The sequence below is a fragment of the Borostomias antarcticus genome, assembly GCF_949987555.1.
Source record: "Borostomias antarcticus genome assembly, chromosome: 12".
NCBI classification, from domain to species: domain Eukaryota; kingdom Metazoa; phylum Chordata; class Actinopteri; order Stomiiformes; family Stomiidae; genus Borostomias; species Borostomias antarcticus.
The window spans coordinates 11,384,672-11,410,035 of record NC_140245.1 but is presented as its reverse complement, the minus strand read 5'-3'; the positions used below and the strand labels follow the sequence as shown (position 1 = coordinate 11,410,035).

At 45.7% G+C, this 25,364-nt stretch overlaps 2 protein-coding genes across 5 annotated transcripts; one reads left to right on the top strand and one right to left on the bottom strand.

Moving 5' to 3' along the window:
• Positions 1-502: 502 nt before the first annotated feature.
• On the top strand, positions 503-4,353 carry LOC311315709 (yjeF N-terminal domain-containing 3-like; the record flags this gene model as incomplete). Its single annotated transcript, XM_084446414.1, has 6 exons — positions 503-516; positions 1,395-1,503; positions 1,596-1,706; positions 1,833-1,946; positions 2,732-2,885; positions 4,190-4,353. Exons 2-6 carry the CDS (start codon positions 1,414-1,416, stop codon positions 4,351-4,353), a joined length of 633 nt encoding a protein of 210 aa, XP_084302540.1. The 5' UTR covers positions 503-516; positions 1,395-1,413.
• A 1,146-nt stretch (positions 4,354-5,499) lies between these two features.
• Positions 5,500-10,777, bottom strand: cirbpa (cold inducible RNA binding protein a). 4 transcript variants are annotated; one of them, XM_084446709.1, is made up of 8 exons: positions 10,695-10,777; positions 9,716-9,825; positions 9,486-9,592; positions 9,090-9,225; positions 8,744-8,909; positions 8,515-8,576; positions 5,799-5,875; positions 5,500-5,563 (listed from the first exon to the last, which is right to left on the bottom strand). In XM_084446709.1, the coding sequence occupies exons 2-7, from the start codon at positions 9,813-9,815 to the stop codon at positions 5,871-5,873; spliced, it is 576 nt and encodes a 191-aa protein (XP_084302835.1). In that variant the 5' UTR covers positions 9,816-9,825; positions 10,695-10,777; the 3' UTR covers positions 5,500-5,563; positions 5,799-5,870. The 4 variants fall into 4 exon arrangements, with proteins under 4 accessions (XP_084302835.1, XP_084302837.1, XP_084302834.1 ...); XM_084446711.1 differs by lacking the exon at positions 5,500-5,563 and having other exon boundaries at positions 5,801-5,875; positions 8,515-8,581; positions 8,745-8,909; XM_084446708.1 differs by lacking the exons at positions 5,500-5,563; positions 5,799-5,875 and adding an exon at positions 7,210-8,200.
• Positions 10,778-25,364: the final 14,587 nt, after the last annotated feature.

Sequence of the window (25,364 nt, the reverse complement as noted above, 5' to 3'; positions counted from 1 at the left end):
TTTCTGAATAGTGCTGAATCAGATACATACGCCCATGCTTGAGTGATTGTATCACACAATGTAAATACCCTGCTAGGACTCATATGCAGCTTAGTTTTCAACCATTTTCAAGACCACCCAACAGGAAAGCACATTTCCATCATTGGTCCAAATCCATATTTGGTTCTGTGGATGAAACCCTGTAAGCCGTTCTGATGTCAGAACAGAGGTTCTGTTGTTCCCTGTGATGGTGCTGTTCGTTGGGTCTCAGCTGCCTTACTCTTCAACAGCCAATCAGCTGCTCCTCCTCACCCTGGGAGAGCATCTTAACTCAGAGACGGAGAGGGTAGAGTCAGTTTGAGACACAGCAGAGGAAGACGGAGATCTGCTTCAGAGGAAACTGAACAACAGGTAGGAGACTTAGAGAAGTGAGCCGTGCAGCGCAGCGCCATCGATGTCAGCCAATCACAGCGGAGAGACGAGCCGTAGCTCCTCCGACCTGGAGCAAACCGCCAAGGAGCCCCTTCGCTACCTCAGGTAACAACCAACACTGAAAGATTACACTCAGCTTCATCTGAATCAGTGCATCTGATTTGTATGTTGTACACCTATTGTACAGTCTATCCCATACAATCATTTATTACATTGGTCTAAAGGTACTTGTTTATCATCACACTGATGCGTTGTCTTTATCCGACAGCAGGCTTTGCGAAGATAAAGACGTTCTCTGTTCTGTAGGGTTTTGACATCATGCATACCTCCCACTGTTTGACATTTGAGATGAGCATCGGTGTCTCCTCAGGGGGTGAGGGGTCAGGGGTCAGGCTGGCCCTCTGGGGGTTCCACCATATTTAGCATATGTGTACTGTTCTTCAAATTTGCAACTGATCAAATTTGATTGATGAGAATCATCTTTCACAGAACCCGTATTAGGAGTAAACTCAAGTGTGAGACACTGGTGAACTAAAACCTGAGGTGAGTTAACAAGTTGAAACCTTGCTGACTAAATCAGTCACCTGCTATGACTCACCCAGGCCTCCTCCTCCTGCCAATCACCACCAGGAGATCTCCCTGGTACCTGAGGAGGTCAGAGCCTCCTACACAGGAGGTCACAGACTCCTCAGCTGCTGTCATTCCTAATGGAGGAGCAGCTGGTTGTCTTGGAGCAGGATGCTCTCTGAGTCAGACTCCTCACTTCCTGTTTACCCCTGCGTCAGGGACAAAACAATCTCAATCAGTCCCCCTGAGGGTTTCCACTTCTCTTCCATCTGTCCCCCTCTCTCTGCACCCCCTCTATCTCTCTATCTACATCTTCTCTCTCTCTACGTCCTCTTCTCTCTCTACGTCCTCTTCTCTCTCTCTACGTCCTCTTCTCTCTCTCTACGTCCTCTTCTCTCTCTCTCTCTCTGCCTCAGTAAGGTGGAAGCGGTTGCCATGGAGGCAGAGTTGCTAGGAGAGTATCGCTATAGGCAGCAGCAGCTGGTGGAGATCTGGGGTCACGCCTGCGCCATCGCCGTCACTAAGGTCTGAAACCCCGCCAGCTTCCCATCTCCCTGCGTCACATGCCTCCATCAGCCTCTCTCTCTCAGCTGTCCCTCCCCTCTCCCTGTGTGCAGGCCTTCCCCCTGGGGTCCCTGGAGAAGAGGCAGCCCACTGCTCTGGTCATCTGTGGGCCCGGTCAGAACGGCTGCGTCGGCCTGGCCTGCGCCCGACACCTGCGCTTGTTTGTGGGTGTTCTGGGCCTCCAGGGTGGATGAGACTTAGAGGGTGGTGTGTTGTTTTCTGACGGAATCATTATTACACCTTTATTTTTCCTCTTTAACCCCATCTTCTTTCTCCTCCTCCTCCCCCAGGACTACGTCCCCACGGTGTTCTCCCCCTGGCGCTCGTCCCTCGTCCTGCACCAGGACTTCAGGGTCCAGTGTGAGCGCACGGACATCGCCTTCCTGTCCTTCCTGCCCACAGAGGCCAGTCCAGATGTTTGAAAGCCAAGCAGGCTGAATCTGTGACATCAAATTCCACCTATTTAGTGAATGTGATGTGATAGATTGTGTCTGGATTCTGTGGCCCCGCCCCCTATCTCTGAGCTCACATTCTATTTCACTCCTCAGATCAGTCTGGACCTCCAACCGTTCTAACTGAATCCGCTCAAGCAGAAATGTGTTCCCCAATCACAAGCGTTTATCTAATAAGGGGCGGGTTTAATAAGATGACGGAACAGAGGAGCGCCGTAGAGGCATTTACGCTGATTGGTTGTAGGTCTATCCATTGGTAACGCCCCTTGGGAATCGGAAGCAACTGAGTTTCCAAACCCTTCGCATTTTTGCGAATTGGGTCTGGCGAAGAAAGACTATGCCCCACCATCCTTGAATTCCAATTCATCCCTATCCAATTCAAATGTGACAGCAGTATAAGGATTCATTCTGTTGGATCATTCTAGCTTCATCTACAGATGGGAGTAGCTATACTAGATAAACCAGATGGGAGTAGCTATACTAGATAAACCAGATGGGAGTAGCTATACTAGATAAACCAGATGGGAGTAGCTATACTAGATAAACCAGATGGGAGTAGCTATACTAGATAAACCAGATGGGAGTAGCTATACTAGATAAACCAGATGGGAGTAGCTATACTAGATAAACCAGATGGGAGTAGCTATACTAGATAAACCAGATGGGAGTAGCTATACTAGATAAACCAGCCGATAGTTTGCTCCTCCTCACCCTCTGTGCTCCTCTCTGCCCTGTAGGTCCAGCTGATCAACGATGCCTATAACTTTGTGGTGGACGCCATCTTTGGCCCGGAGACGGAGTCATCCTCCGTGGGAGCGCTCTACGACAACATCCTGCTCTCTCTCAGACACCTCAGCGCCCCCATCGCCAGCGTGGACATTCCCTCTGCTAGTCTACCTGTCTGCTCCCTCCTCTGCTAGTCTACCTGTCTGCTTCCTGTCTGTACTGTTTCGGGTGTTGTGTTGTGGATCCCAGGAAGAGTAGCTGAATCAGAATCAGATGTATTTTTGCCAGGCAGGTTTTCACACACACTAGGAATTAGTTCTGGACTGTTGGTGCATACTACTAAGGAATAGACAACATAGACGTGGTGCAGGGACAGGACAGGACAGAGCAGACAGGACAGAGCAGACAGGACAGAGAAGACAGGACAGAGCTGACAAGACAGGACAGACAGGACAGAGCAGACAGGACAGAGCTGTGTTCATGAGTTCCTCTAGCGAACAGTTGCAGAACACGACAAAACACTAAACGAGGAGCGATTGGCCAAGGCCGCCATCAGTGGCACCATCTTGGATTCATAGCTGTTGCATAAGCAGCAGTTACTATGGATAAACAAACTAATAAATGTTGTAGTAGTCAGGATGACAGACAGGCCTGAGTCAACCACAATTGGCAAAAATACTGAAATTGGTTTAGTTAACTCAGGACATTGGTACAAATGGAAACTTCCTATAAACAAATGCTTATGTTAAACACACCTGAAATACATACAGTACAAGTATCTGATCAATGTATATGTGACCCAGGTCATAGGGCAGCTGAGCTGGTAGATGGTTTAGGTATATGGGTGTGTGACCCAGGTCAGAGGGCAGAGCTGGTAGATGGTGTAGGTATATGGGTGTGTGACCCAGGTCAGAGGGCAGAGCTGGTAGTTGGTGTAGGTATATGGGTGTGTGACCCAGGTCAGAGGGCAGCTGAGCTGGTAGATGGTGTAGGTATATGGGTGTGTGACCCAGGTCAGAGGGCAGCTGAGCTGGTAGATGGTGTAGGTATATGGGTGTGTGACCCAGGTAGGAGGGCAGAGCTGGTAGATTGTTTAGGTATATGGGTGTGTGACCCAGGTCAGAGGGCAGAGCTGGTAGATGGTTTAGGTATATGGGTGTGTGACCCAGGTAGGAGGGCAGAGCTGGTAGATGGTGTAGGTATATGGGTGTGTGACCCAGGTAGGAGGGCAGAGCTGGTAGATGGTGTAGGTATATGGGTGTGTGACCCAGGTCAGAGGGCAGAGCTGGTAGATGGTGTAGGTATATGGGTGTGTGACCCAGGTCAGAGGGCAGAGCTGGTAGATGGTGTAGGTATATGGGTGTGACACCCAGGTCAGAGGGCAGAGCTGGTAGTTGGTGTAGGTATATGGGTGTGTGACCCAGGTCATAGGTATATGGGTGTGAGCAGAGTGTGTGTTCTGGTTTCAGGCTGGGAGGACAGTTTCAGCCCAGCGGTGCTCATCTCTCTCATGGAACCAAACAAGTGTGCAGCTGGTTTCAGGGGGACCCATTACCTGGTCGGACACATGCTTCCCTATGACCTCCAGAGGAAGTACGAGCTCAACCAACCAGAGCACCGTGGAACTGAATGAGACCATGTGTGCTCTAGTTCTATGGATGTTTAATTGCATTTAACGTAGGTAGTCAGTGTACTACTACTCACAAGTGCATCTCCTTTCTAATCAAGTGACTAAGAGCATCATGTAGTGCTAGTGCCAAAGTACAAGAGTAGCAAAATATGAATACAAGAGGGAGGATCCTGGTAGTACTTCTTGAAGAGGTTAGTTTTGAGTCTGCAGGAAAAGATGGGCAGCGACTCTGCTGTCCTGATGTCAGTGGGCAGTTCGTTCCACCACTGTGGGGCCAGGACAGAGAAGAGCCGTGACCGTGCCGATCGACCGCAGGGGCCTCCGAGTGACGGGGCCGTGCAGTGATCGGGGGGGGGAAGGGGGGTGCAGGTCTTGACCATGAACTGGAGGTAGGAGGGAGCTGTTCCTTTCATCAAGTCATTAGGTGACCTAGATATTTAGTGACATGTTGAAATAAAATGTCAAATGATGTCAAAATAAAAATTTCACCACAATTTATTTCTTGCTTTTGAAATAGTCTGAGACAATAGCAGAAACAAGAATATTACACCATTTAAACTGACCAATAGTCCACAAGTAGAGCTCACTATATAGAAATAATAGTCACCCATTTTGCACTGCTGTTACTACATATGACCACTGGAGGGCAGCAGTCCAGCTGGGGGTGCTGTATGGACATCCATGTTACAATAGACAAAAGCTTCACTTTACATTACAGCTAAACTCTTTGACACACTCGCAAGTTGAAAGATAGTTTCAAAGATACTGAACCTTTGATACTGAACAAATGTTAGAATATAAAAGGGGAATTGATCTTGGTCATTTTTAAGCGACTGGCAGTCCGTGTTGGAAACACCATAACGACACAGTATCTCAACCTACACAGTTGGTTAACAGTGTTCTATGACGTGTTCGTATCAATACGCTTGGAGCTCTCATCATCTTCTTGGAGAGCAGGGAGCAGTGTTCAGAAGCTGGAAGGGAGAGAGGGCTTCTCTGTGTTCAGAGTATGTGAGGGGGCACCATTGAGCAGCTCGACTCTTGTGAGTGTTCAGTCAAAATGTCCCGACACATCCTCCTTCCCACAAGCCCTCACGACTCCATTCAGGACAGGGAGACAGCGTCACCATGGCACCAGAACGGGTTGCATGGAACGGTTGATTTGACAGTTCCCACTGGAAAGCCACCTCCACACAGCAGCACCATGCTGCATCTGAAACAAGATGAACAAAACACAACGCATGAGATCAAGAGAGCCTTGAACATAGCTAGCATGGCTACTATCCCCGGTGAGTGAGACACTCAGTGAATGACTACACATTTGGCATTGGATCTTCATAGGGCGTGTATAATATACTGTAGCTCCATACATCAACTATATTAGTGTGCTCTCCTCTCTAAATGAGCAACAATGGGTTAAGCGTCACGCCAGACTGGGAACCACATACCTGTGAGTCATCAGCAGCAGTCTGCTCCATCTCAGGCCGGCGGATTCACACCCTGGGGGCTCCGCGTCCTCTTCACCCTGAACACAACACAGCCAGAGGACCCGTTAGCTCACATGTTTCTACAACACATCACAACAGCACAGTAATGGACAGGCATGCAAGTTCTCAACGAATGTGCGTCTAAACCAGACTACTCCTGGTATTGTGATCCGACTAGTCCTAGCACTCAAAATAAAATACAGTTGAGTAATATGATAGAGCATAGGATGTGGAAAGAGAACTTAGCGGGTCAATTGAGAGCTTCAGGGAGGATCGTTTCTGGACTGGAGGGATTGCAGGATGGACATGACACCAGACTGAGCCGGACTGAGACCAGGACTAGTTTGAGGGGGTTACATTTCGGTGCCTGAGGTCTTTAAATGGATTTTAGGATCTTGGGTTCATCATGCCAATGGGTTTGATAATGGAGGCCAGGGATGCTCTGGCTGGGAGGAGCTCTGGAGCAGCTGAGGACACATCTGCAACTTCTACACACCAGAAGATATCAGATGGAAACAAAATGAAGAGAACTGAGTTTGAAGAATGTGAGCAGGAGAGCAAAAGGAGTTTGTTACCTCACGTGAACTGGCCTACTGTCTCTGAACCTAGGCAAGAGAGCAGCTTTCACCTCAGACGAGCACTTGTTGGTAGTAGGCGCAACACTTCACTCTCCAAGGACTCGGAGGGTTTTTGGGAGTAGCAGAGCACTTGAACGTAACGGAGGATTAACAGGACCAACACCAGCTTGTGCGTTTGTCTGGCTATACCACGCCAGTACCCAAGTTATGGCAAGATGCTCCATCTCAGTGGGGGTCTGAGCATATACCTAACGGTTTGAAGGTGGCACACACCAGGTGAAATTTGGGACACTGGATGTCCCTAGATGCACAGGTATGCTTGAGACCAGTGTTTTTTGGCCAAATTTAAGACATCTACATGAATAAATGAAAACTGACAACACATTCATACGTGGCCAGCTAGGCAAAGTTCAGCAAAGTGAAAAACAAGATTCTATGAATAAATGACAGACTAGTCAAAGTCACCCTCTACCCATATTAGGTGCCAGCACTGCCACTTAAGGCAAATGCCACACATCTGCCCCCGAGACAAGGGCAATAACCTACGAGATGCCTTGAACCCTAAATAAACCTTCCCCAAAACAAATCACTAACTGAATAAATCCAAATCTTATTTCCCAGTCTTCAAATTTAACATTGCTTTTTATATACACATTTCCTAAAACAAGAGATTTTCCTAATAGCCAATTCAGTGTGCTGTAATTCAACTGTTATAGATTGTAGTCACACTAGGACTATAGCTGATCATCAGCAAAATCTTAACCATTTAGTTTTGAAAGGCACAAGGAATCAGATTATTTTCAACAAATCGTTTTAATAGGCTCCATGAAGCCAAATTGACAAAAAATAAATCTTCAATGTTGATGATACAAAGAACAGAAAGTACAAAATCGTTCCCAGGTGGAATATTAATATTGGGCAGAGAAGTAGTAACATTGCGTTGATCTTATCGACAGTTCAGTCCATCATAACAGCACATTTAAAAATGCAGACGTTGAGCTGAGCAGAGCAAAAAAAAAAGAAACAAAAGATGATACCTTTGGCAGACTGTAGCATGGTGCAATTTGCTACTTCATGAACAGCCGACCACCTCGGGCGTGTCGTTGTCACCAGTCTGAAAGGAATTCACTCTTTTTGGGAACCGGAGCATCAGGACCCTCAGCTATCTAGTGGGTGAGGAGGCATTGCTGCCTGGCAACACTTAAGGAATGTATAATATATAAAATCCAAAAAGTACATCCCCGCCAGTTCAAGCTTTAAGTGTCGCTCAGTTTAAAACTTGGCAGGAGGTAGGTCACGGACATGGTCATTTAAAACAAAAAGGGAGACGTTAACAGAAATGGATTAACAGCCCCCAGTGGACATCAGAGATGAACTCGGACTGGCAACAAGGAGATGTCAGAGAGTGCTGGGTGGCAACAGAGCTAAAGAATGTCGACTGTGGCAGTTCAGGAAAAAGCCACGGAGGAAAGGTTCTGGCTTCCACCAATCTTGCATTGTCAAGTCAGACATTGTTTCTTATCAATAGGTAACCAAACTTAAAAGGCTGTAAGAGCTTCTGTGAACTGTAACTTTCTTCGCTTAACATGGTTTTTTTGAATTAGGAATGGCCGAAACTCAAGGCTAAATTTTAAAGATGCTCGAGCTACTGAAACAGAAATTGGACTACAAAAATCATCAGGTCAACAACACAACATGGACATATTTCTTGAGGAGCGCATCTTTTTAAATACAGCCAGCCAAGGGATGATCTTGAATTCAGGGAGGATTTTTAGTCGTGTGCAGCTGAGGATAAGAAGTGGGCACACAGGTAAAGACACTTGCACGGACATTTTGAGCTTGACAACATCCCCACTAACATACCCACTAAACAGTGGAACCCAATGCAGGAAGGGTGGTTCATCAATGCTAAATGTGACTTGAGGGGCCCCTACTCGCCTACTGGAAGAGGGAGAACTAGGAGGCATTCTAAACCGTTAGACAGATTGTGCAACATGTGATGAGTCAGGACCATTGGGGGACTGTGGTGATGGGTGCTTGAGGAAGGTGGACAGGCTTTTCCTACAGAAGACCAGTAAGATCCTCTCACTCATACGTACCATAGCTGTCATAGCTGTCTCTGTAGGAGCCCCCAGACCGGTCCCCATCGCCGCCCTGCCCCCTAACATTGGATGAGAAAAAAGGGGAGCAGAATAAGGTCCCTGTACATATGTAAAATTCACTGTGGATACCATACTACAGGCCACAAGACAAAACTAACAAAGTGGATAATTTACACAGTTAGCATTACAGCTGCGGGATTAAAGCAACCCAAACATTTCGCCTCACCTGTTGTCCCTGTACCCTCCACCTGAGGAGTATCCGCCGCCGCCGCCCCCCCCACTCCTGTATCCTCCGCCTCCATAACTCCGGTCTCCACCCCCGTAGCTGCGCTCGCCGCCCCCGTAGCTGCGGTCGCCATAGCCACGGTCTCCACCGCCATATCCTCCACTGCCTGTAGGGAAACCCGACAACCGCACACGGTCACTAAACGCCCAAGACCCTGGAATGTGCCGCGGATACTACTGGCTAAACTAGGGAGGGTGTGATCACCAAGCAAATGGAGATCAAGGGAAATCAAACCATTTTGCTACCAACCAGCCCTCAATTCGCAAGTAACCGCTTCCACCCCTACCTCTTCCACCGCCGTATCCACCACCGCCTCCATAGCCGCCGCCGCCGCGGGAGCCTCTGAACCCGCCTCCACCGCCTCCGGAGCGACCGCCGCCCTTGCCGGCCTCATCAACACGGATCGCCCTGCCGTCCACGGTCTGAAAGACATGGGTTAAGAGATTAGTTACTTGGGAGCTGATCAGGAGTTGGCTGTAAATGAAGCAACATCTTGCTATATGAAAAAAAATCTTGTCATTTAAGTAACATTCTAATCACTTGCTTTATTCAAAACAAAGTCTAGCTCTGTTGATTTGCAGTATTGTCTGAAAACTTCACATTCCCCACTTCATTTATTTGAACACCACGTGGGTAGGTCTAACATGTCCACACCTAAACAGTTCAGTGGGAGATGACTTACCTTGCCATTCATTTCATCCAAAGCATACTTGGCGTCATCGGGATTGTCGAACTTGACAAAGCCGAATCCACGAGACCGTCCGGTGTCCTTGTCTCTGATTACATCAACTGCGGAAGGGAAGCTGGATATTAGCATGTGAACAATCGTAATTTTGAAACAATCAATTGTAATTTGTAATAAATCGAATTATGATGCATTCATCTCGTTAAAATATCGGTTAATTTTCTTACCTTTCTGGATACTTCCATACTCTGAGAACGCTTTCGACAGAGACTCCTCTGTGGTGTCGAAGCTCAATCCGCCGACGAAAAGTTTTCCTTCGTCGGACATCTTCCTTTGTCTGAAAGGCAAACCAAGAGAATCAATTACCTACCATGATTGATACAATACATCCGAACAAACGTCGCATGTGCGTCAATAATTCCGTTATCTGAGAATTAAGATACAAAATAATCAGTTAACTAACGTTATTCTACAAAACTAGGTCAAAACTGTTCAAGCGAAATCGCGTCTGCACCATAACGTTATCTAGCTACGCACTTGTAGCTAATGCTAACCACCTCGCGCTACCGTCGCGCCATCGTTAACAAACATCGGATATAAGTATTTATACACATTATACAATGTGTGAGTATTGTTGCTAAAACAACACGTCGAACTGTTTACCAAAACATGCTAAAACAAATAAAAAGCGTATCTATCTTGTTTGGATCAGCCAGAACCGAGGCCTGCTAGGAACGTGGTGGCCAGATTAGCTGCGGGTGGCTCATGTTGAAGGAGGCCCGATGGAAGCGCCATTTTACACCACGTTGTTGTGTTGGCCTAGTCCGCAGCCTCCTGGCCTACAACTAAGAACGGTGCGCATATATTTTGGCCTCTTCGAAACTCACAAAAAAAGGCAGTATTTACCCACCTACACTACTAGGATGATCACAAAACTAAATAAACAATTAACCAACTAGTGCTGGATAGCGTTGCCTTGAAGCTAACGGAAGCTAAGCTAGCGCGTGCAAGCATAAAGACCTCATTCTCCGGCAACGAGAGGCCTAGGCTTACCTACATTTTCAGTGGCATATACGTACATATCATTTACTCAAATTTAACCATCTCGTGGATGTTCATGTAAATCGTGTATTTTACAACAGTGTATTTTATAACAGGCAATCGATTACAATTCTATTAAATTCAATGAAACAAAGAAAATTTTACCTTTAGCTGGCGGACACGAAGTGGCTGGTGCTCAGGGATGTGCGTCGAAAGGAAAGAACCGGTGGCGCGCGCTCTGTTCTTCAGGGGTGCGGGGGGATGTATTTAAATGAGTATAGAGGGGGAGGGACTTCGGCCAATTTGAATAGATGAGATACAGCCTCCTTTCCTTTTGCCGCTAATTAAAATATGTCGTGTAGTTCATAGCCAAGTGAGATTCTACAATAATATACAGCCAATATATTTTGCCTGATATACCTTCTACTTTTCATCGGGCCTACTGAACAATATACGCGATACTAGAATGTCAGATATAGTTAGAATGTGTATAGTGCCTGCCCTATGGCCAGTCCATTCTTCTCGCGAGTATCACTATGGTTTTGCAACCCCCATGGAAGTAACGTGGGGGTTAATAAACTTCGATCATATAGGTCCAGGGTCTTGCTCCTAACATGGAGGAGAACCAATCTGAGTCTGCTATGGCAGTTACATTGCAGTTCTACTCCAATTAATTGATTGAGCAAGTCAATTAGTTCACGTTAACTGTGGACAATGGGCAATAGCATTCAATCATTCCTTATGATCGTGACACATATTGCATAGGCTACTGTACGCATGGGGACATTCTGTTAGGCACGAGTATAGGGAGGGAAAGTAATCTCATCGCCCCCTAGTGGTAGCGTTCCTAATGCCGAGAGAATGAATGGGATTTCTCATAGACACGTCTTTTGAAAAATGATATCTTGGTCGACACCGAAAAGTTAGTAGAATGCCTTAAACGGCAAATACTTGGAGACAAACTGTATTCTGGCGATCATAGTTGATTTTCAATCACAATCCGAATTATGAAAATATTGACTTTGACTGGAGGAATGGAGCAATTATGAAAATTTGAAAGAAGGCGAAATACTGTTTGAAATTCCCATGGTTAGTAGGTTATTACTGTAAAGAAACTCACAAGTTTTTGTTTTGAGAACTTCACCGAAATTGCTTCGTGGTAATTATTAGAAAATCCGGTCTATGGGAGTTACATTGAAACTCCTCTCCGATAGGAACAAATCCGCTAGGGGCGCATTTTTACTAAACATAAGGCCCTGCAGGTTTCCCTATACCCACCTTCAGCTACTGGTCACATCACAGGCTTTGTTCTGAATAATCCAGTAGGCCCACTTTTAGGATCTAGCACTTAGCTGATGAGCGTGCTGTTTCTCATTTTTGAGACTCTGTTCTGTGCAAAAAATGTAGCCAGTGATCATAACCTTAATATAAGGGGTTTGGACAGGACACGAATAACACATTTAAAGATGTACTCATGGGATCACGGCCATTGTGAATTCTGGTCTTCGTGTTTGCTAGTCATCACTCTACCTCCGAATGGTGTGAGATTGTGAGAAGAGTAGCCTCGTCTTTGTTTGGAAGTGTGAAATGCATATAGTGTTGCCACCTGGAGGGACTGGGTCCTCAAGAGGGTGTGTGTATCAATGCGAGGTGTTCCTATAGGGGTGTGATTTGGACAGATAAAACGACCCCCATCTGGAACGACAATGAGTGTGACCATCCCCCCACACCGCTGAATGAAATGTGAGCGCTGGCTGGGCCATTCACAGTCAACTCCTGATTGTCTGAATGGAGATGAGACGAGCTGGAGTAGTCACGACGAGTAGGCCTGGGTTACTCAATTTAAATAAGATATTCCAAGATCAAACACGCCAGAGACCCCCCCCCCCATGGTAGACAGTCATTGAGAAGCTGTGGAGGTATGGCAAAGGCCTACAGAAGTATTGATTTAGGCTATTTTCTATTTCAGGCTATAATGACTTAAATGTGACTATTGAGTCTGTGTAGTAACATCTAAACTGACTTATCAAACAGTTGAGTAGGCTAAACTCGCGTTTTTCTCTTTCAAAACACAAAGCGCAAGAGAACTGCTCTCTGCTGGTTCAAAAGGGAGAGCAGCGCTTCGCGGATCCTGCCCCCCGCTCCCTGCTCACATTGTCTTTGCCCATTCCTTTTTGCTGCAGTTTTTCATGAAGAGAATAGTCAGTCACCATATTCATTGAACCGATGCTATAACAGCATTTGTCGGATCCAGCCTGAGTATCACAACTATTCTAACTCTTCACTGTAGGGGGCACTGTTGACACGGCTCCCATTGTATTGATAGTGGGCATCTAGGGCCTATAGGCTACAGCAAAACATGACACAAATCTGACATCACATCAAAATGTTCAAAAATCGTTTTCCTTTAAATGTTCTTTTTGGCATTGATTTGAAAATTGTAAAATATTGTCATCCCAGTGTGGTCACCTCTTTCCATCTCAGATTAAAAAGTCACCGTCTTTGTTCTCAGGCGCCAAAGTCTCAGCTGCACAACTTTGCATTCAGTAAACATTTCTACTACAATTTGTAACATACAGCATTGTGTGTGTGGGATCCGTTAGGAGGTGTTTGCTGTCTGTGTTTGAGAGTGTGTGAGGAACAAGACGAGAGGGAGGGGAGAGACATTTTGTTCCAGACAAAGCCTGCAAGCCTAATGCCACCCCCGTCTGTCCACTGGACCACACGCACACACACTCACACACACGGACACACACACTCACGGACACACTCACAGAAGCTTGATTGCCACCCCCATGTGTCCATCTTGGCCCACAATCCTGACTGTCTGACAGTCTAGTGACACCAGCAGTCTCTCCTCTAGTGATACCAGCAGTCTCTCCTCGCCCCCTCAGTGCTCCAGCGCAGAGACGACCCCCCTCAGCGCACCAGCGCAGAGACGACCCACACAGAACAAAGCAGCTACGACCATGGAAACCCCTCATACAGACAGACTTGAGAGGCCAGGCTGTTGGACAGACCGTTTCATGTTTTGCCGACCTGTTCTTAACAGGAGTGTGTGATCTTTTATTGTTCAGTTAACTCTCCTCCACGTTTTCAGTTGGGTTTCTCTTCTTGCCCTCTTTTCCAGGGTGTAGTTTTCACAGAGCTGCTAGAGAGTGATTGTTGAAGAAAGGTGGAAAAGTGGCAGGTGATGGAAGAAAGTTGAGTTGAAACTTAAGCAGTGGGAGAACAAGCCATAGCTACAGGTGAGTCAGTGATGAGATTCCCAGGAGTGTGTTGCCATAGTGACAGGTTTCAAGTGTGGGAGCCATCCTCCCACGGGCCATGTGATCATGTGATCATGTGATCAGTCTGTCCCCGGTCATCTTGCTCCCGTGTGTTTACACATGTTGTTCAACCTGGCAGCCTCTGGTAATGACAGAGCGCTTGGTTCTAAACATCCAGAGATGGGCCTCTGGCTTAGGGGCTTCTCCAGAGCCTACCAGCCAATCAACACCATTCCCAAACCCTCACTACAAATTGTAATAGTTCTTCAACTATAGTCCAGATGTGGGATGACAGATGGCTGTCCTCAGCCAGCAGACTAGCAGATAGATGGTGAAGGGGGATATAGTGAACTACTGTACTGGCCGCTTACTAGTGCTGCCTGCACACAATGTTCACTTTACTCCAGGGGCAATAGGCTATTTACTGCACATAGTACAACAGATATCTGTACATTTTAGCCTTTTAATTCATGTCTATGAATGGCTCATAAATAGTCTATATATACTTTATGTATAGCCATGTACAGCCTCATAATAAACTTATTTGACTTCTCCTGCATATATTTTTATATTTATGTTTAACTTAGTTGTGTTATTGTGATTTTTAATGGACGTCTTGTGTGCATCATCCACCGAGTCAAATTCCATAAAATGTACTTGAGAAATAAATGAAATTCTGCTTGTAAGAGAGCAGAGAGCATGTAATATACTGATATTTGTATACTGTAGCTGTGGCAGAGGGAAATGTCACATTACCACAGACTATAAAACTGTGATTAATACCTGATTAATATTAGCTCTGTGTGGGCTGCCTGAAATAGCAGTACAGAAGACTGAATGCAACACCTTTGTTTGTGTCATGATTAGCCTTCATGATTCATAGTGATTAAGAGCACTTTTTCACTCCCTTGTAGGGATGGTCTCACAGTCACATCAACCCCCTAGTACACTATCACATCAACCCTCTAGTACACTATCACATCAACCCTCTAGTACACTATCACATCAACCCTCTAGTACACTATCACATCAACCCCATAGTACACTATCACATCAACCCCATAGTACACTATCACATCAACCCCCTAGTACAGAACTATCCTAGTATAGAACTATCACATCAACCCTCTAGTACACTATCACATCAACCCTCTAGTACACTATCACATCAACCCCCTAGTACACTATCACATCAACCCCATAGTACACTATCACATCAACCCCATAGTACACTATCACATCAACCCCCTAGTACACTATCACATCAACCCCCTAGTACACTATCACATCAACCGCATAGTAGAGCCCTATCACATCAACCCCCTAGTACAGAACTATCACATCAACCCCCTAGTACAGAACTATCCTAGTACAGAACTATCACATCAACTCCCTAGTACAGAACTATCACATCAACTCCCTAGTACACTATCACATCAACCCCCTAGTACAGAACTATCACATCAACCCCCTAGTACAGAACTATCAAATCAACTCCCTAGTACACTATCACATCAACCCCCTAGTACAGAACTCCATAGTACAGAACTATCACATCAACCCCCTAGTACAGAACTATCCTAGTACAGAACTATCACATCAACCCCCTAGTACAGAACTATCAACCCCTAGTAAAAAACTATCACATCAACCCCCTAGTACAGAGCTATCCTAGTACAGAACTATCACATCAACCCCCTAGTACAGAACTATCACATCAACCCCCTAGAACAGAGCTATCCTAGTAAAGAACTATCACATCAACTCCCAAGTACAGAACTATCAACTCCCTAGTACAGAACTATCACATCAACCCCCTAGTACAGGGCTATCCTAGAACAGAACTATCACATCAACCCCCTAGTACAGAACTATCCTAGTACAGAACTATCACATCAACTCCCTAGTACAGAACTATCACATCAACTCCCTAGTACACTATCACATCAACCCCCTAGTACAGAACTATCCTAGTACAGAACTATCACATCAACTCCCTAGTACAGAACTATCACATCAACTCCCTAGTACACTATCACATCAACCCCCTAGTACAGAACTATCACATCAACCCCCTAGTACAGAACTATCAAATCAACTCCCTAGTACGCTATCACATCAACCCTCTAGTACACTATCACATCAACCCTCTAGTACACTATCACATCAACCCCCTAGTACACTATCACATCATCCCCCTAGTACACTATCACATCAACCCCCTAGTACACTATCACATCAACCCCCTAGTACAGAACTATCCTAGTACAGAACGATCACATCAACTCCCTAGTACAGAACTATCACACCAACCCCCTAGTACAGAACTATCCTAGTACAGAACTATCACATCAACCCCCTAGTACAGAACTATCAACCCCTAGTAAAAAACTATCACATCAACCCCCTAGTACAGAGCTATCCTAGTACAGAACTATCACATCAACCCCCTAGTACAGAACTATCACATCAACCCCCTAGTATAGAGCTATCCTAGTAAAGAACTATCACATCAACTCCCTAGTACAGAACTATCAACTCCCTAGTACAGAACTATCACATCAACCCCCTAGTACAGAACTATCTTAGAACAGAACTATCACATCAACCCCCTAGTACAGAACTATCCTAGTACAGAACTATCACATCAACTCCCTAGTACAGAACTATCACATCAACTCCCTAGTACACTATCACATCAACCCCCTAGTACAGAACTATCCTAGTACAGAAGTATCACATCAACTCCCTAGTACAGAACTATCACATCAACTCCCTAGTACACTATCACATCAACCCCCTAGTACAGACCTATCACATCAACCCCCTAGTACAGAACTATCAAATCAACTCCCTAGTACACTATCACATCAACCCACTAGTACAGAACTATCACATCAACCCCCTAGTACAGCACTATCAACCCCCTAGTACAGAACTATCACATCAACCCCCTAGTACAGAACTATCAAATCAACTCCCTAGTACACTATCACATCAACCCCCTAGTACAGAACTATCACATCAACCCCCTAGTACAGAACTATCACTTCAACCCCCTAGTACAACACTATCTACCCACTAGTACAGAACTATCACATCAACCCCCTAGTACACTATCACATCAACCCCCTAGTACAGAACTATCAACCCCCCAGTAAAGAACTATTACATCAACCCCCTAGTACAAACTATCAACCCCCTAGTACAGAACTATCACATCAAGTCCCTAGTACACTATCACATCAACCCCCTAGTACAGAACTATCACATCAACCCCCTAGTACAGAACTATCACTTCAACCCCCTAGTACAACACTATCTACCCACTAGTACAGAACTATCACATCAACCCCCTAGTACACTATCACATCAACCCCCTAGTACAGAACTATCAACCCCCCAGTAAAGAACTATTACATCAACCCCCTAGTACAAACTATCAACCCCCTAGTACAGAACTATCACATCAAGTCCCTAGTACACTATCACATCAACCCCCTAGTACAGAACTATCACATCAAACCCCTAGTACAGAACTATCAAATCAACTCCCTAGTACACTATCACATCAACCCACTAGTACAGAACTATCACATCAACCCCCTAGTACAGCACTATCAACCCCCTAGTACAGAACTATCACATCAACCCCCTAGTACAGAACTATCAAATCAACTCCCTAGTACACTATCACATCAACCCCCTAGTACAGAACTATCACATCAACCCCCTAGTACAGAACTATCACATCAACCCCCTAGTACAGAACTATCACTTCAACCCCCTAGTACAACACTATCTACCCACTAGTACAGAACTATCACATCAACCCCCTAGTACACTATCACATCAACCCCCTAGTACAGAACTATCAACCCCCCAGTACAGAACTATTACATCAACCCCCTAGTACAAACTATCAACCCCCTAGTACAGAACTATCACATCAAGTCCCTAGTACAGCACTATCAACCCCCTAGTACAGAACTATCACATCAACCCCCTAGTACAGAACTATCAAATCAACTCCCTAGTACACTATCACATCAACCCCCTAGTACAGAACTATCACATCAACCCCCTAGTACAGAACTATCACATCAACCCCCTAGTACAGAACTATCACTTCAACCCCCTAGTACAACACTATCTACCCACTAGTACAGAACTATCACATCAACCCCCTAGTACACTATCACATCAACCCCCTAGTACAGAACTATCAACCCCCCAGTACAGAACTATTACATCAACCCCCTAGTACAAACTATCAACCCCCTAGTACAGAACTATCACATCAAGTCCCTAGTACACTATCACATCAACCCCCTAGTACAGAACTATCACATCAACCCCCTAGTACAGAACTATCAAATCAACTCCCTAGTACACTATCACATCAACCCACTAGTACAGAACTATCACATCAACCCCCTAGTACAGCACTATCAACCCCCTAGTACAGAACTATCACATCAACCCCCTAGTACAGAACTATCAAATCAACTCCCTAGTACACTATCACATCAACCCCCTAGTACAGAACTATCACATCAACCCCTAGTACAGAACTATCACATCAACCCCCTAGTACAGAACTATCACTTCAACCCCCTAGTACAACACTATCTACCCACTAGTACAGAACTATCACATCAACCCCCTAGTACACTATCACATCAACCCCCTAGTACAGAACTATCAACCCCCCAGTACAGAACTATCACATCAACCCCCTAGTACAGAACTATCACATCAAGTCCCTAGTACACTATCACATCAACCCCCTAGTACAGAACTATCACATCAACCCCCTAGTACAGAACTATCAAATCAACTCCCTAGTACACTATCACATCAACCCACTAGTACAGAACTATCACATCAACCCCCTAGTACAGCACTATCAACCCCCTAGTACAGAACTATCACATCAACCCCCTAGTACAGAACTATCAAATCAACTCCCTAGTACACTATCACATCAACCCCCTAGTACAGAACTATCACATCAACCCCCTAGTACAGAACTATCACATCAACCCCCTAGTACAGAACTATAACTTCAACCCCCTAGTACAACACTATCTACCCACTAGTACAGAACTATCACATCAAACCCCTAGTACACTATCACATCAACCCCCTAGTACAGAACTATCAACCCCCCAGTACAGAACTATTACATCAACCCCCTAGTACAAACTATCAACCCCCTAGTACAGAACTATCACATCAAGTCCCTAGTACACTATCACATCAACCCCCTAGTACAGAGCTATCACATCAACCCCCTAGAAGTATCACATCAACCCCCTAGTACAGAACTATCAACCCCCTAGTACAGAACTATCACATCAACCCCCTAGTACAGAATTATCACATCAACCCCCGAGTACAGAACTATCAACCCCCTAGTACAGAACTATCACTTCAACCCCCTAGTACAACACTAGCAACCCCCTAGTACAGAACTATCTCATAAACCCCCTAGTACATTATCACATCAACCCCCTAGTACAGAACTATCAACCCCCCAGTACAGAACTATCACATCAACCCCCTAGTACAGAACTATCAACCCCCTAGTACAGAACTATCACATCAACCCCCTAGTACAACACTATCAGCCCCTTAGTACAGAACTATCACATCAACCCCCTAGTACAGAGCTATCAACCCCCTAGTACAGAACTATTAACCCCCTAGTACAGAACTATCACATCAACCCCCTAGTACAGAATTATCACATCAACTCCCGAGTACAGAATTATCACATCAACCCCCTAGTACAGAACTATCACATCAACCCCCTAGTACACTATCACATCAACCCCCTAGTACAGAACTATCCTAGTACAGAACTATCACATCAACTCCCTAGTACAGAACTATCACATCAACCCCCTAGTACAGAACTATCCTAGTACAGAACTATCACATCAACCCCCTAGTACAGAACTATCAACCCCTAGTAAAAAACTATCACATCAACCCCCTAGTACAGAGCTATCCTAGTACAGAACTATCACATCAACCCCCTAGTACAGAACTATCAACCCCCTAGTACAGAGCTATCCTAGTACAGAACTATCACATCAACTCCCTAGTACAGAACTATCAACTCCCTAGTACAGAACTATCACATCAACCCCCTAGTACAGAACTATCCTAGTACAGAACTATCACATCAACCCCCTAGTACAGAACTATCCTAGTACAGAACTATCACATCAACTCCCTAGTACAGAACTATCAACCCCTAGTAAAGAACTATCACATCAACCCTAGTACAGAGCTATCCTAGTACAGAACTATCACATCAACTCCCTAGTACAGAACTATCAACCCTAGTACAGAACTATCACATCAACCGTCTAGTACAGAACTATCCTAGTACAGAACTATCACATCAACTCCCTAGTACAGAACTTTCAACCCCCTAGTACAGAACGATCACATCAACCCTCTAGTACAGAACTATGCTAGTACAGAACTATCATATCAACCCCAGGTATTAATCTATCTCTTGTCTGTCTGACTCGACTCACTGTAAAGCGTCCTTGGGTCTTTTGGAAGACACTATAGAAATGTAACTTATGATGATGATGATGATTTGATGATATGACCTGTGGGGTGCCCCAAGGATCGATCCTAGGACCTCTACTCTTCAGCCTGTACATGCTGCCCCTTGGCAGTGTCATCAGGAGGCACAACATTAGCTACCATAGCTACGCAGATGATACCCAACTCTATATTTCTGTAACACCCAGTAACTACAGCTTGGTTGACTGCCTTGTCAAATGTACTACAGATATAAATGTATGGATGTCACATAATTTCCTCCAACTAAACCAGGACAAAACAGAAGTACTGATCATTGGAGAAAAAGCTGAAAGAGAGAAACTAGCTGCACACTTAAAAACTCTGGAAATTGACACCAATTGCCAGGCTAAAAACCTAGGTGTCATACTTGACTCAGATCTTAATTTCGAAAACCACATAAAGAATATTACAAAGACATCTTTCTACCACCTAAGGAACATTGCAAAGGTGCAACCCTTTCTCTCTCAGGCTGACACCGAAAGATTAATGCATGCTTTCATCACAAGCAGGCTGGACTACTGCAATGCTCTACTATCAGGCCTACCAAAGAAAGCAATCTCTAAGCTACAAAGGATACAGAATGCTGCAGCACGAGTCCTCACTAAGACTAGACGAAGGGCACACATCACACCAGCCTTAAAATCACTACACTGGTTACCAGTCAACTCTAGAATAGACTACTACTACTAATAATACTACTACTAGTCTATAAATCTCTCCACAATCACTCACCAGAATATATTTCAAACATGCTTGTTAAGTACATGCCCAACAGACCACTCAGATCCTCAGGTACTGAACTTTTAACAGTTCCAAAAGCCAGGACCAAGAAACACGGAGAGGCAGCTTTTAGTTTCTATGCCCCCAACCTCTGGAACACCCTACCGGAGTGCCTAAGAAGGGCCGAAACAACGGAGGTCTTCAAGCGAGAACTCAAGACATACCTTTTCGACCTAGCCTACAATCACTAGCTAGGAACCTGAGACACAGAAAGGCAGCCTCAAACCTACCTGTGAATCCTCTGTATACATTGGTCCAGTAGATGCCCCACTGTCGCCCGCAGACAATAGATACCCCCGTGTCAGCTGTGGATGTTGTAGTACTTAATTAACACACACACGTACACACAGACACACACCAGTCCACATCCAGCTTAGGCCTGGACCTGGGCCCAGTTCCCTTTCCCCTCACCCTACCCCGGGTCCGTATCCTTTTCCCACCCCCAACCCTACCCCCGACCCCTGCCTCTAACTGGACCCAGGCACACCTACACTCACGCTCACACAGACATACACCAGTCCTGGGCTCAGATCCCCTCCCCCTCACCCTAACCCGGGTCCGTATCCTTTTCCTACCCCCCACCCTACCCCAACCCCTGCCTCTATCTGACCCCAGGCACGCACACACACACACACAGACACACATCAGTGTTTGCCACACCTCTCCCATGATGCTCTTATCCTTTCTTGCTCTGAAAATGTAGTTTGACGTAATGTATTGCTCTATATATGGCTCTGTGTGCTACTAACCCTGTTCTGCATCCCCTCTCCCTAGTGCCTCTCTCTCTCCCTCCTATATTCTAACCAGGTCCAGTGGATGCCCCACTGTCACCAGCAGACCACCCTGAGTCCGATAGATACCCCTGTGTCTGCTGCAGATGTCGTAGCAAATTAGTTAACACACACACACGTACACACAGACATACAACAGTCCACTTCCGGCTTTAGGCCTGGGCCTAGTACCCCCTACCCCTCACCCTAACCCGGGTCCGTATCCTCTTCCTACCCCCACCCTACCCCTGACCCCTGCCTCTACCTGGACCCAGGCACACTCACACACACACTGACATACACCAGTCCTGGGCTCAGATCCCCTTCCCCTCACCCTTACCCGGGTCCGTATCCTCTTCCTACCCCCACCCTACCCCTGACCCCTGCCTCTACCTGGACCCAGGCACACTCACACACACACTGACATACACCAGTCCTGGGCTACCCCTGACCCTGCCTCTATCTGGGCCCAGGCACATTTATGCACACACAGACATACACCAATGTTTGCCATGTCTCTCCTATGATGTTATTAGCCTCTCTTACTCTGAAAATGTAATTTAATGTTATTTATTGCTCTATAAATGTTCTTAGCCGGTAGACAAACATACTCCAGGAGCTTGCTCGATCGCCTTGTTGAGAGGGGTCAGGGAATAATTTTTACAGCTCACTTATCCGGCCCCCGGGTGATTACTGTTTTTTTGCTTCCCTCTGGAATATGTAGGGGTGGGATGTCTGCCCACCTCCCTTGTTCTCTGTAAAGCGCATTGTGTTGCCTCTGGGTATGAAATGCGCTATATAAATAAAGCTTTGATTGATTGATTGATTGATTGATGATTAACCCTGCCCGCCAAAACAGGCACTTTCAAAGCATTTCCCCTTCAATTATTGAAGTCATTTGTGGTGTGAAGTGTAAACAAGTGTATTTGGGGTTTTATGCCTCTGGATGTGTGTGTGAGTGTGTGTTGTGTGTGAGTGTGTGTTGTGTTGTGTGTGAGTGTTGGCAGGCGCACATTAGTCAGTCTGCCACGAGCTGGTGAAGTGTGTAGTTGTGTGGGGAAAGAAGAGTGTGTTTGGTCGTTGCAAGAGCCGGTCTGTGGGAGATGAGGTGTGTGTACTGTGAATGTGTTAGCAAGAGGTGAAGTGTGGTGTGTGTGTGTGTGTGTGTGTGTATGTGTGTGTGTGTGTGTGTGTGTGGGTGGAAGGGAAAGTGTGCGAGTGTGTGTAGGAGGTCCAGTGAGAGAGATGAGTTCCTGTTCTGCCCACCCTGTCCACTCAGTGCTGGTCAACACCAAGAACACAGAATAATCACAACCACAACGCTCACACACACACACACACACACACACACACACACACACACACACACACACACACACACACACACACACACACACACACACACACACACACACACACACACACACACACACACACACACACACACACACACACACACACACCCCTTTCACAGCGTCCCACTGCCCTCTGCCTTCTTTTGTCCGCCGTTTCCCTTTAGATTCTATCCCTCATGTTCACCTGAGCTGGAAATCACTGACTGAGTTGAAGTCCCAATAAACTCAAGAGACCGAGTCATTTTGAAGTCTATTAGTGTGAAATTCAGATTTCAGACAGGAATCCACTCCTTGATGAGGTCCAGTGTGGCGTCACCCTTCCTCAGGGAATCAAACGACAAAAAAATCAATATGTTAGAAAATCTTTTACTTCATACTTTTACTTCTCATTTAGCGACAGGTCACATTGATTCACTTCAACTATAAACGTGCCCGTATTATCAAACCGACTAATTATCTACACAGTTACCAAGTAAGCATCTAATGTGATGGAGAGACAGCACCTCCCTCCACTGCTTTTCCATTCGCTGGCCATCCTCATATGCTACAGCCGGACTTACAGCAGCCCCACATAACAACAACAACACAATAACAACATGGTTCCCATCAGCAGACTTCCACCAGGTCATTCATGTCATGTAGCTTTTATTCATACAACGAGGTCATGTAACTGATACTGAAACTGCGTTAGGTGACTATAGTTACATCTTTTTAACATCTATAGCTGATTCAACACCTATGCCATGACATCAACCCGATATCTCTCATTACACTATGTGGTAGGAAGTCTGCTGAAGACAGAATGGAAACAAAAGAATGGGGCATCTGCAGAACTGCTGCCACAAAAGGTAATAAGTGACCATGATTTGATCAATCCATGACTGAGTGTCCCTCACGACACGTCAGTGAAGGATCAGGGCCTGCCGTCCTCGAGGGACGCTGCCAGACATGCTCTAGATAGCAGGTTTGGTACATCTGTTGGGGTTAAATGATATTCATAAAACTAAACATACTTTAGCCGTAAAATGGAAATTAAATGCACCAGAAACCCTAGGGTGGATTACAGTTAACCATTGCTGTATCGATGCCAGACTTTCGAGATCTCCACTTCTGATCTCCGCCTCTAGTTGAGCGCAGTGTTTACAGACTAATATTAGTACAGTAGCATATGCTGCGTTCCAGATAGGATTTTGAGCCCCTAAGTTACGACTTCAAGTCACGACTCACGACTTCATAGCGTCCCAGGCAAACTGTCTGAATGCGTGGCATTCTGGATAAATGTAAACAAGCCGATATGGTAGAAGCTTGAGATTTGGCACATTGTCAGAGCTGGCAAGCTAAACATTGTATGCCTAATTTCGCTATGCTAAGAAATCGTAGGCCTACGTTACATTTTATTTATTGACATCATCGACTTTTCACCGTTTGCATGGTCACGTTCAGGTTTACCTTAATGTTAGCTAGCTAGCACTAGCTATCTCTTGTCAATATATTTGGGCATCAATACATACACATAGCAGATTGTAGTGCATAATCGTTTGTATTATTTTGATTACAACGTACAAATGTACTTTACGTTGCCCTAAAGTTATCTTTGTCGCCATACCCATGGGGGCTGCCATCTTGCTTAGAGGGCTGTGTGACGTCAGAGAGCGCAACTGGGAGTACATCGATCTGGTACGAGTTCACGGGTGGGAAGTTACGGGTTTGACTGCCATTCTAGCGCATTTTCACGTGTAGAAGGTCGGAAAAAAAAATACGAGTTACGGGTTGCCTGGAACGCGCCATAACTCGTGAGTCTAGCGAGCCCTTGACAGGCTATTAGCGACCACTATGACCCAGAAACACACCTCATCACGGGTCTGCTCTCCACCCTCCACACCAACCTTTGAACCTTTGGGACAGAGCCTTCAGTGTGGCCGCCCCCACCCTCTGGAACTCATCACAGATTCATAATGCCCCAACACTGGACATGTTCAAATCAGCCCTCAAAACCCAACTGTTCACCAAGGCCTTTGGCCTGTACTGTAGTTGTTAGCTAGCTAGCTAGTT